At 52.3% G+C, this 16,872-nt stretch overlaps 2 protein-coding genes across 4 annotated transcripts in view; one reads left to right on the top strand and one right to left on the bottom strand.

Annotated features, from left to right (window-relative positions):
• Positions 1 to 10,817, bottom strand: part of ZMYND12 (zinc finger MYND-type containing 12) — a 17,954-nt gene extending 7,137 nt beyond the window's left edge. The window contains exons 1-5 of the mRNA XM_048326243.1: positions 10,628 to 10,817; positions 9,266 to 9,407; positions 4,095 to 4,266; positions 2,578 to 2,747; positions 487 to 609 (exon numbers count right to left, since the gene is read on the bottom strand). Of these exons, the coding sequence (XP_048182200.1) occupies positions 487 to 609; positions 2,578 to 2,747; positions 4,095 to 4,266; positions 9,266 to 9,407; positions 10,628 to 10,710 (690 nt within the window). The 5' untranslated portion in view covers positions 10,711 to 10,817. The remainder of the gene's footprint in view (positions 1 to 486; positions 610 to 2,577; positions 2,748 to 4,094; positions 4,267 to 9,265; positions 9,408 to 10,627) is intronic.
• Positions 10,818 to 10,856: 39 nt separating this feature from the next.
• Positions 10,857 to 14,317, top strand: PPCS (phosphopantothenoylcysteine synthetase). 3 transcript variants are annotated; one of them, XM_048326240.1, is made up of 3 exons: positions 10,857 to 11,412; positions 12,059 to 12,162; positions 13,682 to 14,317. In XM_048326240.1, exons 1-3 carry the CDS (start codon positions 10,887 to 10,889, stop codon positions 14,003 to 14,005), a joined length of 954 nt encoding a protein of 317 aa, XP_048182197.1. In that variant the 5' UTR covers positions 10,857 to 10,886; the 3' UTR covers positions 14,006 to 14,317. The 3 variants fall into 3 exon arrangements, with proteins under 3 accessions (XP_048182197.1, XP_048182199.1, XP_048182198.1); XM_048326241.1 differs by having other exon boundaries at positions 10,890 to 10,973; XM_048326242.1 differs by lacking the exon at positions 12,059 to 12,162 and having other exon boundaries at positions 10,864 to 10,973.
• The last annotated feature ends 2,555 nt before the right edge of the window (positions 14,318 to 16,872 follow it).

Here is a 16,872-nt window from a genome sequence, read left to right on the forward strand (position 1 = left end):
AATAAAAGCTTGTTTTTTTCAGTTATTAAATCAAGTAGATAATTATTACTTTCCTAGCTTGATCAATCCATTCTGAAAATCTTTTATCAGTGTGACTTTTCACTGATTCCCAGTGTAAATTTTAGGTGGCTTGTTTGTATGCCACTCTTCCCTGGCTTTAGGAACTCCTCAGAGACCCTCTGTGCTGGTGGGACTCTAACCTCTGGCACAGGGAATTTGGTAGCAAAGCTGTTTTTTGACAAGGTTTGGCTGCCCAAACTGAAGACAGTTTATTAAGAATTTTGAACTGATTACAGGATTAATGTCTCCTGGTTTTAACTCAGAGAATTATTTAAGTACGAAAAGGGTTTCTGGGATTGATCCTTAAAGGTAGCACTGACACTTGATATAGTCATCATCTCTTTAAAGGGAAATGGAAAAACCATTGGAAAGAGTACCAAAAAAAGCTGAGAAAAACTCAAGAGGATGATTTTTGGTCCTACCAACCTCAGTATAGAGCGAGTTTGCTGCATCCATTTTATTCTGGCGGAAGAAAATGTTGGCCATGTGGAAGTACCCTCCAGAGACCTCAACAGAATTAAGTCCAAACTCAGCAGTAGCCAGGTAAACCTGAAATCAATATTAAACAAAAAATAAACCCCAGAAGGTTCATGTTCATGTCAAACCTGGGAAGTTTTTCAGTGTGGATTAATAATATTGCAAATGTTCAGGGCAGATTATAGCTGTTAGTGATTGGAAAATGTGATACTTAAAAGCTGGTTTTGGGGGGTTATATAAAGGAATGAAGTACTAAAAACTCTACTTGGGGGTTATCCATAGGAATGAGGTACTAACAAGCTGTATTTTGTGGGGGGTTATCCATAGGAATAAGGTATAAAAACTGTATTTTGGGGTTGTCCATGGGAATGAGGTCCTTGAGAACCGTATTTTGGGGTTTATCCATAGGATCCATAGGAATATACTTAGCTCACAGAGTTCATCCATAGGAACATACTAAAAAGCTGTATTTTGGGACTGATCCATGGGAATGCAACACCCTAAATCCCCTCTGTCTGGGGCAGAGGCACCTGCTTGGTTCATTGTCTAAAGCCCAGGGCAGGATTCCCCCCCTCTCCCCCTCTTCCTGTGCCACCTCTCCCAAAGCCCATCCTGCTGCTTTCCCAGCCCCCAGACAAGCCGGTTCTTCCCTGGGAGCCCTGGAGGATCAGTGGGAAGGCAGTGGAGCATTCCAGCTATTCTGAGCTGGCGTGTGACTCTCAGCAGATCCCAGACACGCAGCTAAGGTCCAGGCAGGTCCTGAACTTGCTAAGAGCAAAACAATTCTTACCTGGTGCCCTTTCAGGCACCACATTTAGGGAATCTAAAAAAAAAAAAAAAAGAAAAAGGATTTTGGCAATCTCCCAAGCCTTTTGGGAGACTCCTGTGCAGGATTCTCAAATTCCCAAAGGGTTTCTAGACTAAGCAGAGACAAGTTTGTGTGTTATAATAGAAAGGGTCTAATTCTTCTCCCTTTATGTCATCATTTATACCCACACAAAGCCACTATCAAATTCCACAGGAGTGGGGATACATCACTCCGCACTGGATAAATTTAGTCTACATAGGACAGAAATAGGATGTGGAGAAGTTCATCTGGCTTTGGAGGATCAAATGGCAGGCAAAGCATCCTCAGGAACATAGCTGGCAATGACCACTTCCAATGTAACAAACTGTTTTCATGATTAAAGAGGTAGAATTGGAGAAAACATCATTGAACCAGATACCAAAATAGGGAAATAATGCATTAATTAAATAATGGGTGACAGACCTGGGAAAGTATTGAGGGAAATAACAGCCAGAATGTAAATTATCTGTGGAATAAAAGGCAACTCCATCAGTTTGGGGCAGGAATGTCTGGGCATCTCAGCACTGTAATGAAGCTGATGGAGAAATTTATAGGGAGAAGCAGTAAAGACAAGGAATGCAAGAAACATATGAGGAGCGGCTGAGGGAGGCTCAGCCTGGAGCAAAGGAGGCTCAGGGGGGACCTTCCGGTTCTCCACAACTCCCTGACAGGAGGGTGCAGCCACGGCGGGGGGTCAGGCTCTGCTCCCAGGGAACAGGAGGAGAGGAAATGGCCTCAAGTTGTGCCAGGTGAGGTTCAAGTAAGGATATCGGGAAAAATTCTTCATGGAAAGGGTGTTCAAGTATTGGAACAGGCTGCGTAGGGCAGTGGTGGAATCACCATCCCTGGAGGTGTTCAAAAAAAATGTGTGGACGTGGCACTTGGGAGACCTGGGTTAGTGGTGGACCTGGCAGTGCTGGGGGAATGGTTGGACTTGATAATCTTGGAGGGCTTTTCCAACCGTAGTGATTCCATGATTTTTTTGTCACTTCACGGGAATAGGGTTAACTGGCAAAACACATCTTTAGCTCACACATGGATCCACAGGTGTCTCCGATCTATCCAGTTCAGGTAATGTAATGTGAACCCTCTCAAGATCCCAAATCTGCCTGCTGGCATTTCCATATCAATGTGGGAGGAGAGAAAGAACTAAAATGGAAGTGTTGCTTGTTCCTGTACTCCAAGGGACTTACATCATTGGCCAGGTGATACAAAGCCTGGTCCAGGTTTCCTTCAGCAACAGAGAAAAGCCCCAGCCCACGGTGTAACTTAGACTGAAGAGCAGCACTGCAGTCTGGGGTTTGGAGGATGATCCACCGGGCTTGGGAGAGATACTTGGCTGCCTGTCGGAGACGGCCAGTGCCTGGAATGACATGTAGGAATAATCAGGGGAATAAGGAGGATAAGGAGCATTTTTTAAACAGGAAAGTCAGAGAACACTGCTGGCTGTCCCTTTGGGGTAGCTTGATATGGAGCTGCAATTTGGGGATTCCCCACTTCTTTCACAAGTGCTTCTGAGTTGCCCAGGTGTCTAAAGTCTCATTTACAGACAGGTGAATGTGTAGAGAACTCCAAAAGGAGCCAGAAGCCACAAAATTCCGGACTGATTTGGATTGGAGGGGACCTTCAAGCTCATCCAGTTCCACCCCCTGCCATGGGCAGGGACACCTTCCACTATCCCAGGGTGCTCCAAGCCCTGTCCAGCGTGGCCTTGGACACTCCCAGAGATCCAGGGGCAGCCACAGCTTCTCTGGGCACCCTGTCCCAGGGCTTCACCACCCTCACAGCCAAGAATTCCTTCCCAGCACCCCATCTGACCCTGCCCTCTGGCAGTGGGAAGCCATTTCCCCCTTGTCCTGGCACTCCAGACCCTCATCCAAAGTCCCTCTCCAGCTCTCCTGGAGCCCCTTTAGGCCCTGGAAGGGGCTCTGAGGTCTCCCTGGAGCTTTCTCTTCTCCAGGTGAACACCCCCAGCTCTCCCAGCCTGGCTCCATGGCAGAGGGTCTCAATCTCTCTGGAACACGTGGCCTAGACCAGTCCACTCTGGGCAGGCACTGATGACTCGCACCTTGTCACACTGGAATTACTCACAGGATTTTTTCTCCCTGCTCTCACCACGCCATTTAGACAACCCCTGAGCCAGCTCCGTTGCGCCAGCGGAGCATTGTGTGTGCTCCTGGAATGGCAGTGATTTACAGGGATCTCTCTTGCTGGGAGAGCAGCTCCCATGCCCTCATTTGCCATGTTTTCCAAAGCACACAATGAGAAAAGGCTCTGCTCAGGCAGAGAAAGATTTGTGAATGAACCGGGGAGTTCTTCGGGTGCAATGGCCTCTGAAATGTTTGCTGGTTCCCTGAGATAAGAGCACAACCAATCACCTTCGGGAATTTAATGCTTTGGAGAGTCACCCGAGGCCACGGAGGTAAAGAACAGACTTTCATAAGGCTTCTCTTGTGGGAATTGGTGGAGAGGGAGAAGACATTTCATTTGCTTTCATTGATCTCCTGAGTGCTGAGAGATTCTTTTCCCCAGAGCCACAGAAAAGGGGTGTGAGGGGGGTGTGTGTTTGGGACGGCTCAAATCTCTGCAATGCCCTTGAGGCAGAGCAGGGCCCAGAGCTGCTCCTTCCCAGATAAATGGCAAATGGAAACCAGAAACCTGACCCGGGAGGCCTTGCCCTTGCCAGCATTCCCATGTAGACAATGCTCACCCGTGGAGGCCTCAGCCAGGAGCAGATAGATGGGCACGAGCTGCATGGAGCCAGAGCCGAACACTCTGGAGCTGAAGCGCAGTGCCTGCAGTGCTGCAGGAATTGCTTCCAGGGGCTTCCCTGCCCACACAAACCCCTGGGCTGTGCTCAACGCCACAGCAATGAGGGATTCCTGCAGGGAAACAGAGCAGGGGCAGAGTGAGAAAAGACAGGGAGAAAGGAAATCACAGAATCCCACAATGGTTTGGGTTGGAGGGACCTTAGAGCCCATCTCAACCCATCCCCTCCCATGGGACACCTTCCACTAGACCAGGTGGTTACAGATGCACAGGGTCTTTTTAAAATCGAGTTTTCAAGTTATAAAGCATCAATTGTAATGTAGTTTGTGGCTGTAATTAACAGACAGACATTAAAGCTGTCATATTAGAGCATATTAGAGTCTGGCTCCGTTCCTGCTCCGAGCAGGAACGGCTTTGGACATCCTCACAGGTCATGTGGTGTCTTCTGGGACGAAGAATTCTTTACACCTCCTGACAAGGTCTCATAAGGCTGCAGCAATAAAAGCTGTGAAGCACAGAAAACGATCATCACAAGACCAGAAAGGAGATTAGAGCCAGGGGCCCCAGCGTGACTCAGAGCCAGCCAGGCCCCGTGGTGCCAGCACGGCACATCTCCAACTGCTGGAGACACGGCCAGCGAGTGAGGAGAGAGCTCCTCACAGGGAACTGCAGCTTCATCCCACCCTCTCCTGGCTGGTCCTGGGCTGAGATTTTGTGTGCAGAGTCTGAAAACTGGTCAAAATCAGAATGTGTTACACTCACCAAATCCATCCCCAGCCGGAGTTGGTGGTGCAGCAGCTTCTGCAGCCTTTGTCAGAGTTTGTCAGAATCCGTAATTTATCCTGTATTTATCCATGTATAGCTGCTCCCTGCCTTTTGCTGTTCCTACCAGTCCACACCATTTGGCCTCTCCACTGTTAGCAGCTGATGTAATTGCCAGCTCCACAAACAGATCTTCATCCCAATGCCTGCTCCCTGCCAGGAGCTGTGCATGCTGTGCCCTTACAGGGATGCCAAGGAAAAAGCGCCAGGATCCTTGCAGAATCCCAGAATCCCAGAAAGGTTTGCGCTGGGAGGGGCCTTAAAGCTCATCTTTTCCACCCCCTGTCATGGGAAGGGACATATTCCACTAGACCAGGTTGCTCAGAGCCCCAGCCAGCCAGCTACTAACACTTCTTCATCAGCTTTTCCCAGCAGTGGTGCAGCAGGAAAGGTGCCTGAGAAGCAGTGGTGCTGCTGGAGAGCAGTGGGACCCTGAGAAAACACCAGTTCCCCCCTTTATCACCCTCTGCCACCAACTGGGGCTGAGCTGAGCAGACACACCAATCTCAGAGCTCCTGGAGGCCAGGCTTTGGCATTTGGCTGAGCTTGACCTGCTTGGAGTGAGGCAGAGTTGTGCCATGGGTGAAGGAGCAACAGCCTGCGAGTGTTTCCTGGAGATCCTGGCTCAGGTGAAGAGACACCTGTTTGGATAAATGCAATTGTGGAAGAACACAGCCCAGAGCAACAGCCCCATCTCCAGTGAGGAGAGCCAGGAGCCAGAAAACACAGCACCCATTCCTGAGCTACCAGAACATGGAGAGGGGAAAGGCAGGTTTTCCAGAGAAGCTGTGGCATCCCTGGAAATGTTCAAGGCCAGATTGGACAGGGCTTAGAGCAACCTGGGGTAGTAGAAGGTGTCCCTGCCCTTGGCAAGAGGTGGAATGAGATGGACTTTAAGGTCTTTTCCACCCCAAACCAGTTTGGGATTCTGTGAAACACAAACTATGTCCAGGGAGCAGGTGGTGCCCAGGAGAAAACCAGCATATGCTTGGGGCAGCAGCAGGAAAAGCTGGTATTTCTCAGGCTCTCTGTGCCAGTCTGGTGCAACCAGCGCAGACCCTGGTGCATGGGCATCGCCCAGATTGGCATCTGGGAGGTGCTGGAGATCGGGATCATTCTTTTTTTACTCTATTGTCAATGGTACCATCGCTGCTTCCCATGGCCTGAAACATCTGCAGTGAGGACAAGCTGGGGGTTGGACTCTGGCACAGCTTCCAGGAGGAAAAGGAAGGGCGGGAGGCAAGAGGAGCCCTGGAGCGGTGAATATTTCCGACCACAGTTCCAAGCCTTGGAGGATGGTTTCCTTTGGCCCTGAGGAGCCCTGGGGGAATAGTTCCTTTTGGCCCTGCCCTGGTTTCCCCCTTGCCCCTGGCCCTGTCACTTTGGGCTCTTTCCATGTGTGTTGCAATTTGAGGTTTCTCTGAAGGTGCTGCCACACAGTTTTTGGGGCTTGAGGGGGCTGAGGACCCCAGCTCTGCTCCAGGTGGGAGCCGGGGGTTGGGAACACACTCAGGGCTCAGTGCCACTTCCATTATTCACACTGAGGCACCAAAACTGATGGTGTGTCTGAAGAAATGAGGATTTCAGGAAGAGGGAAGGCTCCAGTGAGCTGGAGCTGAACCTACAGCCAGAGCAGTGCCGCGGCTGGCTGGGCTGGACCTTTTCCCATGCCCAGGAGCTGTGGGGAGCTGACATCACGCAGGCAGGTGAGGCTCTTCTCCAAACAGAAACTTGGAGTTCTGTCAGTTTGGAGGTGCTGTCTGCAGGCTCCCCCCTGGCTATGTTGACAGAAGCAGATTTCTATCAACAAAGCTTTGGAGCACAGATGAGGAATGAAACTCATAAAACCTCCTGGCTCCCAGTTCCCTGCTCCTTGAGCCACAGGGCATTTGGATGTGCCCAGGTTTCCCTGTGTCCTGACTGAGGCTGGAGCTCTGTGTTTTCTAAACAAACATGAGGCAGGAGTGGGTGAAGTACAGCAGAAATGTTCAAAAAGCAGCAAACCCACAGGCAAGCTTCGGGCAGAAGGTTTTTTCTCTGGTTACCATGAGACTGAAGAGCTTTTCTCTCAACTTCAAAGGCCTTTTCTGCATAGAATCCCAGACTGGTTTGGGTCGAAGGAACCCTAAGGCTCATCTCATCCTAACCCCTGCCATGGGCAGGGACACCTTCCTCTATCCCAGGTTGCTCCAAGCCCTGTCCAGCGTGGCCTTGGACACTTCCAGAGATCCAGGGGCAGCCACAGCTTCTCTTGGCACCCTGTGCCAGGGCCTCACCACCCTCACAGGGAAGAACTTTTTAAAGCACTTTTGTTGAATCTGCAATAGGAATGTGATGCAGCCAGTGAGACAAGGCACTGAATAATCTCCCCCTCTCCCAATATCTCTGAGCCAGCCCAGCCCCAACTTGGCTGTTCCAAACTCTGCCAGACAAAAAGGAACTTCCCCTCTTGCTGGGAAAGCCAGCAGATAACTGAGGGATTTCCCGTCTCCCTCCTTTCTTTGGAGAGAAGGAAAGCCAAGTGTCCCTGCACAGACCGTTCTCACAATCTATTTTATTTCAATAGGCTGGAGACAAAGGTCAAAGAGCAGATGTTGTTAAGGGTTGTTAAGGAGCCTATAAAAATCCCCACTTCAGAAAAACCCTGGAGTCTGCTCTCCCCACCTTGCCCATGGAGCCATTCCCAGCCCAGGCTCCCGCTCCAGGCTGCTGTTTGCTGACCCAGTGTGAACCCCAATCAAGAGTGACTTTCTCTCCACCAGCCTCATCTTCCTGCTGTCTTTCCCTTCACCTAATTAAACCAGCAGATTAACTTCCAGCTAATGAAGGAGCACTTCCCTCAGCTGGCAGCCACGTGGCCTGTTGGAATGTATGGAGATAATTTTAGTTGCTGTAAAGTCAGTGATGTAATCAGTGTCAACATCAGTGTTCAATAGCAGGGGAGCTTCTTGGAACAGCTTCAAGCACTTCTGGATGCAAACTCCTGCCACAGCCCCGTGACACCCATTTTAACCTTCCTTGCAGGCTTTATAAAGAACAACTTAAACAGAACCTAGAACTAAGGAAGTTTTTCATTTTCCCTTTGGGACACGCTGGCCTGACACACCTTCCGTGACTTTGCTCAACAGTCTCACCTGGGATTTTCAGCCAGACAGAAGTTCCCAAACCAGCCTGTGATATCATTGCCCAATTCCTGTAAAACCAAAAGGAATCTGCTGCCTAAAGCCTGTCATGAGCTCTCACCAAGCAGAACTTTTGCCTTTGGACTTTGTCTTTCTGGAAGCTCCCAAGACAGGTGACAGAAATGAGCTGGTCCCCAAAGCTCCACAGTTGGGCCAGAAACACCTTAAAAATAATAATTCCTATAAAATTCAAGATTAGGGATGTTATTTTCAGTGGCACCATTGGATTGTTCCAAGTCCACTGCATGCTGCCCCATTATTCTGTGTCTGGGAGTTGTTATAGAGGGAAAATTATTTCCATAGGGAGGATTTTCAGGAGCAGATGCACCTGGGTGGGTTATTTTAGCAACAATGTGGAATGGCAGCTCCTGCCACTCCATAAACAGAAAAAGAAGGAGTTGCAAACCACTGGGGCTGGAAAGGAGCTGCACATCTGCACATCCCTGAGGCCTGATGGAGATAAAAGGCTGCACTTAGTGGGAAAGGGTGTTCCAAGTTGGTCAGGAAAACAAAGGGAGGGGACTTGGTTTCTTTGCCTCTCTGCTCTGGGAAAGAGGATACCCTCCCATCAAACAGCCTGGGAGAAGCAAAGCTCAGCTGGATCCTGGACTAACCAGGGTGATGGACCAACTCCCTGGCAGGGTGGGAAATCCAGGACTGCTGCTGCCCGAGGAAGTTCAGGACACCAAATAAACACTTGGTGGAAAAGGCTGGAGGCTCAGGAGTGACAGAGAAGATAATCCCACTCCCCTTACTTTTGAGGTTTTGTTTTAAAAAAACAACCCCCAAACCTCCGCAATCAAGTCCCAAATCAACCAAGGAGGTGCCATCCTCTTCTTTGGGAGCATCCAGATGGAGGAATTCTAAAGGGGTGGATCCTGTGAAGGCAAAAGCCCTGCTTGGTTTTAGGCAAGAAATTCCTTTCAGTTTTATAGGAATAGGGCAGTGACAGCCCAAGCTGCTTTGGAGACTCCTGTGTGGCTGAAAATTCCAGGTGAGCGCAGTCTGCCCCCGGTGTGTCCCACGATGTACAGCCAGGGTAGGGAGAGGAGCTGGAATTCCTTCCCTGGCAGCACTTTAAAGTTGTGCTTGTTCCTCCCGCACCCACCTGCCTCCTCAGCAGCTGCTCCTTGCCAAGTTTTCTGTCTTTTTCAAAATGGAAACAGGGCTGGGGCCCGAGGACTGGGAGGAGCAGCTGGCAGATATGGCCATGGATGCTGATCCAGTCGGTTCTCTGGTGGGAGACATCACTGGCAAAACAAGGGGAGAAGGATACTGATATTTGCTGGGATATGATGTAAGGAAAGATTATTCCCTACTGTATTTCAGGACTTTCTCCACAACAATTACCCACAGCCCCTGGGCTGTTTACAGGGCGCCCAGTACATGATATTTCCAAATGTTTCCATTCCACAGTGCTGTCCTGCCACATCTCCACAGTTCTCTGTGTTAAAATCCTTATTTAAATCACTCCCTGAACTTCTGATACAGCAAGGTTTGAGCAAGTCCCTGGGTTCCAACACTGGAAAAACAAAAACCACAAACCAACCCACACCAGGTCACTGTGGGAACAGGGAATGTTCTGGAATTCAGTGACTGCTCTGAGGGCATCTGAGGCATGTTTGTGTGACACTCCAGAGCTCCCGGCTCTATTGCCTCCCTGATGCAGGAGCCACTGGAAGGGAGCAGGAACATCCCAGGTGAGTGTGTCTGCTCCAGTTGCTGCTGCCCTGCTGGCTGAGCTCTACCCTGGGCCCTCTCCAGGCTCCCAGGCTCCATTCTGAGTCTGGTCCCTGCCTCCTGAGCCCATCCCTGCCGGCTGAGCTTTGTCTCAGATCTCATCCCTGAGTCCTGGGCTTTGTGGAGGTTGTCCCTGTACTGAGCCTCATTCCAGGGATAATCCCTGCCTGTTGCCTATGTCCCAGACCACATCCCAAGCTTTGTCCCTGTCTCTCTGTCCTTGCTCTGTACCTGCCTCCTACGTTTCATCCTGGGCCTTCTCCACGTGTCCTGAGCCTCATTCTGTGGCTGGTTCCTGCTTCCTGGGCCTCACCCTGGGCCTTCTTCCAGTGCCCTATGCCTCATCCTGGGGCTAATGCCTGCCTCCTGCCCTGTTCCTGTGTCCCAGAACACATCCCGAACTTTAATCCTGTCTCTCAGCCCTTGCCCTGGGCCAGTCCCTGCCTCCCAGCCCTTTCTCCTGCGTCCTGAGTCTTGTCCTGGGCCTGTTCCTGCCTTTTGTGCCACATCCTGGGCCTCGTGTTCTGAGCCTTGTTGTGTCCTGCCTCTCGTCCTGTCCCAAGTCTGTTCCTGCCTCCTCCTTCCTGGGCCTCATCCTGAATCCCAAGCCTTATCCCAAGCTTTCTGCCTGTGCCTCGAGCCTCACCCTGGAGCTAATCCCTGGCCTCTGCCCTGTCCCTGTGCCCCAGACATCATCCTGCTCCCAGGGCCTCCCCCCGGAGTCTCTCACCAGTAGTAGGTGAGGCGGCAGCCGGGGCAGCGCAGCGGGGCCGTTCGGGCCCCGCACAGTTCGCAACGCGGGAGCCCCGCCATGGCCGGCCCTGAACCCTCGACGCGTCCCTGGTTACCGGGGTGACGCTTCCGGCGAGGCGGAAATACGTCACTTCCGATAAACACTAACGACAGCGCTGGCTTGCCGTTGCGAAGGCAACACTTCCGGTACGGGGAGGGTGATCACGTGATTTCCGGCGGGGGTGGGCGGGCCGGTCATGGCGGCGGCGGCGAAGGAGGAGAAGGAGAAGGACGAGGAGAAGGACGAGGACAACGACGTGGATGCGGCGGCGACCGAGGGCCGGGTGCGGGCTTGGGCGGCGGCACAGGCAGCACGCGGGCGGCGCGTGGCGCTGGTGACGTCGGGCGGGACGCAGGTGCCGCTGGAGGCGCGCGCCGTGCGCTTCCTGGAGAACTTCAGCAGCGGCCGGCGCGGGGCCGCCTCGGCCGAGCGGCTCGTGCGGGCGGGCTACGGCGTGTGTTTCTTGCACCGCGCCCGCTCCGCCTTCCCCTGGGCCCGCGCCCTGCCGCCACACGGCCCCGCGCTGCTCGACGCGCTCCGCCTCACCCCGGGGCCGCCGCCCGGCGTGGCCGCCGCCCCTGCCGCGCTGCCCGCGCTGCTGCCCGCGCTCCGCGAGTACCAGCGCGCCACCGAGGCGGGCGCGCTGCTCGTAATCGAGTTCACCGGGCTCGCCGAGTACTTGGCGCTGCTGCGCGCGGCCGCCCGAGCCCTAGCGCCGCTCGGTACGGGGAGAGCCTGGGCGTGAGGGGACGGGGGGACCCAGGAATGAGGGACGGGATGGCCACCGTGTTCGTAGGGCACAAGGCGAGAGAGGATGAAGCCCCCATGTGGGTCTCCAGTGTGAGGGAGCCCAGGAATGAGGGAACAGGGTGGTCCTGTGAGAAGGTTCAGGATGAGGAAGGATGAGGCTCTCATGCGGATCTCCAGTGAGAGGGGACAGGAGGACCAAGAACGAGGAGATATGGTGGTTGTGGGGGGAAAGGTCTACCGGCATAGGGTAGATGATAGAACCCCCTTGCGGTAGCCCCAGGGACCGGGTATGACGTGACCCCGGGGCCTGTGAGGCTCTGGCATGAGGGGACAAGGGGGGGGCCCTTGCTTGGAGGGCTCCTGCACCCCAGCATGAGAGTCTGGGCTGTCCCTGTGGGCTGTTGGGGTTTGGGAGGAGGGGACAAGACAGACCCCAGTGGAGAACAGTGTGTCTTAGGGGACCCCAGGGTGGGGTCAGTGCTGCCAGTGCTGGGGGTGGGGGGTCCCTGGGGGAGGCCCTGGTCTCCCCTGTTTATTGTGTGTGGGTGGCAGCCTGGCTGGCTCTGGGGTGACAGGGACAGGCCATGGCAGTGGGGGACAGCAGTCGTGTTCCCACAGGCTCCAGTGTCATGTTCTACCTGGCAGCCGCCGTGTCGGATTTCTACATCCCGGCCTCCGAGATGTCGGAGCACAAGATCCAGTCCTCGGAGGGGCCCCTGCAGGTGAGGCCCCCCTGGGCATGGCTCTCTCTGCCACCCCCCTCACCTGTCCCCTCCTTGCTTCCAGGGTCCTTCTGAGAACTGGCTGTGGATAAAACCTGGGAAAGCTGCAAAGCAGAAGCTCGTGTGTGTTGTCAGAGGGAACGGGAGGGTGAGATCCCACAGGAACGGAACCCTGTGGAAATCCTGGAGTTGCGTTTTATTCTTATCTTGCACCGAGGGGCCCAGATAAGAGGGCAGGGCAGGGTCAGCCGTGCTCTTCTTTGATCCAGGTTTATTTTTAGGGTGGAATGAAGGGGTGAGTGGTGCCATGGGTTATCTGCAAGGAGGTCAGTGCCGCTCTGTCTGATACAGAGCAGCTTCAACATGTCTGCAATTGTGGTGTGGCACATGAAGAGGGGCCCCTGAGGTGCCTTCTGCTCTTCTGGCTTTGTCCTTTAAAGCTGCCTGTGCTTCCATGGAGATGAGGAGAGGGTGGATCTCAGAGAGCTGAAGTGCTCCAAGAATAGCTCCTGGAGTACTTGAGTTGCTGCCTGTTGTCTGGAGAGAGGCTTTGGACAAGGGCCTGGAGTGACAGGGTGAGGGGAAATGGCTTCAAACTGACAGAATAGATTTAGATTGGATATTGGGAAGAAATTCTTCCCTGTGAAGGTGGGGAGGCCCTGGCACAGGATGCCCAGAGAAGCTGTGGCTGCCCCTGGATCCGTGGAAGTGTCCAAGACCAGGCTGGGTGGGGCTTGGAGCAACCTGGGATAGAGGAAGGTGTCCCTGCCCATGGCAGGGGTTGGAATGGGATGGGATTTAAGGTCCCTCCCAACCCCAAATCATTCCATGACCTCAGGATCCATCCTGCTTGTACAAATGACAGTCCAACACTGCAGCACTGAGGTCCCTCTCAGCAATGGGAGCAGGTGGCTCTGGAATTCTTTATATAACAACTATATAAAAATTTATTTAATTAATTACCTTCTAAGAAGTTGCTGGGCTTCATTCTTTATTGTTGGCATTGGAAAGATGAGACCTGGCCTGATTCCCAGTGACAGATCGAGAGGTTGGGAGGCTGGAGAACAAAGTCTCCTACTATTTTTCCCCCATTCTTTGGCACTATGATGCCTCATGTATGTTAAGGAGTTGATAGAAGGAAAGGTGAAGATGGGATAAACTGCCTGGATTCTGGAGAGCTGAAAACTCAGATTTATGCAGTTGTAATGCTTTTTTTTTTTAATCTTCTCTCCTCATGTTTATACTCCTCGAGTGGGGTTAGCTCTGGGAATGCAGAGTTCCTGTGGCCCAGCCCCAGAACCCCCTGATTGTGAGCACCACATGGATCATTTAACTTAAATTTACAGTGTCGTTTGAACCTTGTTTGGTGAGAGCTGCCCAAACACTGCCTCGAAAAACTTCCTGATGTAAATGGAATATGAAACAAAGCTGGAATTTCCCTCTTTCCCATCCCATCTCCTGTTAGAACTCCCGGTAATGTTTCTACTGATTTTTTCTTTTTATCTTTTCCCCACTGCAGATCACAATGAAGATGGTGCCAAAAATGCTGTCACCCCTGGTCAGAGACTGGGCCCCGGAGGCCTTTGTGATTTCCTTTAAACTGGAGACAGATCCCCAGATCCTCCTGGATAAATCTCAACAGGCTCTGGAGAAATACCGGCACCAGGTGGTGGTGGCCAATGTCCTAGAATCCCGGAGAACCTCCGTCATCATCGTCACCAGGGACTCGCAGACTCCCTTATCCCTGTCTGATGAGGAAATAGCACAAGGCATGGAAATAGAGGAGAAGATTGTGAGTTACCTCCAGGGCCAGCACACGGCCTTCATAGAGAGAAATGGCTGAGGAGCAGCTCGGAGGAAACGAGGGAATTGTGCTGGAGAGGGAGTGGGACCGGAGTGATTCCCTGTCCAGGTAGATAAACCAATCCCCACAGAACACTGAGGAGGGCTGTCCAACACTGTGTCACTTTTCTACAGCTTGGCCACGGCTATTGCGGCTTTATAAAAGAGAAATACATGGAAGAGAAACCATTCCAAGGATATTTGTCCTGGTGTTTACAGGAGAAAACGAGCTTGCTTCTGTCCCGTGGGCTGGGAGAACTGGGAGGACGAGAAATGATGAAGGTCTCTGTATATAAAGAATTTCTTGAATCTCCCTCTTTGAAGTTTCTTTTGGAATGGCTGTAGGAAGGAATGGGGCTTTGCAGGAAAGATGTGCTGGTTTTATGACTGGAGTGGGGAATCATCTGGTGTTGAGAGTGGATGATGAAACCAGGGTGTCACAAAGGAGAATGAGGTGACAGCGACTTTGGGGGAGCAGGTCTTGTGCCAGGAGAGATCCTGGGAGAGATCCCAAGTTCCTACAGTTCAGGTGCTTCAGCAGCGTCCCTAAAGCAGCTGTTTCAAAGGTTTTCCTTCCATCCCAGGTATTTGTAGGTTGCTTTGCTTTGTATTCCATTTACACCAGGAAGTTTTCCAAGGCAGTGTTTGGGCAGCTCTCACCAAACAAGGCTCAAGTGTCACTGCAGAGCTCTGTAAACAAAGGCAAGGCCACATCTGGCTCAGAGCACAGAGGATGGATCCAAGCTTGAGGCCAAGGTTGGAGAAGGGAAGTGGGCACTGAGGGGCGTGGTGTCCAGGGAAGGGACTGGAGCACCAGGAGCGGCTGAGGGAGCTGGGAAAGGGGCTCAGCCTGGAGAAAAAGAGACTCCAGGGGGACCTTGTGGCTCTGCACAACTCCCTGACAGGAGGAGGCAGCTGGGGGCAGGGGGGGGGGGGGGTCGGGCTCTGCTCCCAGAGAACAAGGGAGAGGATGAGGAAACAGCCTCAAGCTGTGCCAGGGGAGGTTCAAGGGTGGATATTGGGAAAAGTGTTCATGGAAAGGTGTTCAGGTATTGGCACGTGCTGCGCAGGGCAGTGGTGGAGTCACCATCCCTTGAAGTGTTCAAAAAAACTGTGGATGTGGCACCTGGGGACATGGTTTAGGGTAAACATGGCAGTGCTGGGGGAATGGTTTGATTTAAAGATCTTGGAGGGCTTTTCCAGGCTTAGTTATTCCATGATTCTCTGACAGCAGAAGGGGTGGCAGTGATTGACCCTGGAAGGGGACGCTTCCTTTTTGGCTGTGTGGAGTTAGAACTGAAACGTTCCTGGTTTTGTCTAAACCCTCTTCCAACGATTACCAACTTCAAAGCGTGTGCTCCTCACGCCTGCAGGAAACTTGACTGCAGCTCTCCTGCTGTCCACTGTGTGTCTGCTCACAGGCTATCCTCAAAATAAATTCACTGGGATCCTGGAAAGAAGGACAACAGCACACGGGAATGCTGGAAGCATTTCCAGAGGCAAGACTGTGCTCTGGGTGAAACCACGGAATAGGAGGCAGCAGTGATTTTGTAATAACACCAATTCCCTGAAAGTGAGGGATGCTCAAAAAACAAGGAAAATAAAGCCAGAAGAGCAAGAAAAGAGCACAAGGACGGGATCAGTGGATCCCATCAGTGATGGGAGAAGTCCAGGTTGGTCAGGAGAGGAGAGATCTGGCTGGTTAACTGAGTCAGGAGAAGGAACTCACAACTTCTCTGTGACCAGGACTGATACAGAAGGTGAATAAGCTCCGAGAACTGCCTGTCTTCATCTCCCAATATGTAATTGATGGGAATGTGGAGTCTGGGATTTCCCTTGTCTTAGAGCCTCTATGGACAGCATGGATGTGTCAGCAGGGATGAGAATGTAAAAATGTGTGTAAGTTGAACATGCCCTTGCAGGAGTGTTGGGACAAGGGATGGGAGAAATGCCACCAACACTGTCTTCAGAGTGTCCTGGGATTTCTCTGAAGTGGTTGGAAAGGAGAGGAATAATCTGAGCTTTTTGAGGAGCAGACTGGGGCAGTGGGCCCTGGGAATCTTGGGGTTTCATTGGACTTGGGAACACTTTGTGGGCTTCCAGTGTTGTGTCTGCCCCTACTTGTGAAGTGCAGGCTGAGGAGGTTCTTTAAGCTCAGTCTGAGGCACAGCCATCCCGATCCCATGTCAGGGATGCACCTCTTCTGTGTGGGAGGTTAAACCAAGCCCATGAGTGCTCCCACCCTGGCAGTGTTTGGGCACCAGCTCCGGGAATGCCGGTTGTGGTACCTAAGTTGGAGGTGGCTCCTGCAAGTCCGGGACCTGTCCGTTGCTTTCTGAGGATCCCAGAGGGCTCAGTGGAAGGTCCTCCCTGGACTCTGCCATGTCCCTCTTCTCCATGTCTCGGTCTTCTCCTTTCTCTGCCATCCCTTTGTGCAATGTCTTCAGCCAGTGAGTCAGTTCTGCAGGATGGACCTACTTTGCTCTGCAGTTCCTCAATCTCATGGAATCATCTTTGGGTTTCAAGGGGCTTTAAAGCTCATCTCATTCCACCTTCCACTAGCCCAGGTTGCTCCAAGCCCTGTCCAACCTGGCCTGGAACACTTCCAGGGATGGGGCAGTCACAGCTTCTCTGGGCAACCCATGCCAGGGCCTCCCCCCTCAAAGGGAAGGATTTCTTCCCAATATCCCATCTGACCCTGCCCTCTGGCAGTGGGAAACCATCCCCTCTTCTCTTGTCATTCCATGTCCTTGTCCCAAGTCTATCTCCAGCTCTCTTGGAGTAGGAACTGGCATGGTTTCTAAGGTCTCCCTAAAGCCTTCTCTTATCTAGGCTCAGCTTCATGTACTCACCTGCTTCCCCTTCAGC

This window comes from Corvus hawaiiensis, chromosome 22 (genome assembly GCF_020740725.1).
Source record: "Corvus hawaiiensis isolate bCorHaw1 chromosome 22, bCorHaw1.pri.cur, whole genome shotgun sequence".
Taxonomy (NCBI): domain Eukaryota; kingdom Metazoa; phylum Chordata; class Aves; order Passeriformes; family Corvidae; genus Corvus; species Corvus hawaiiensis.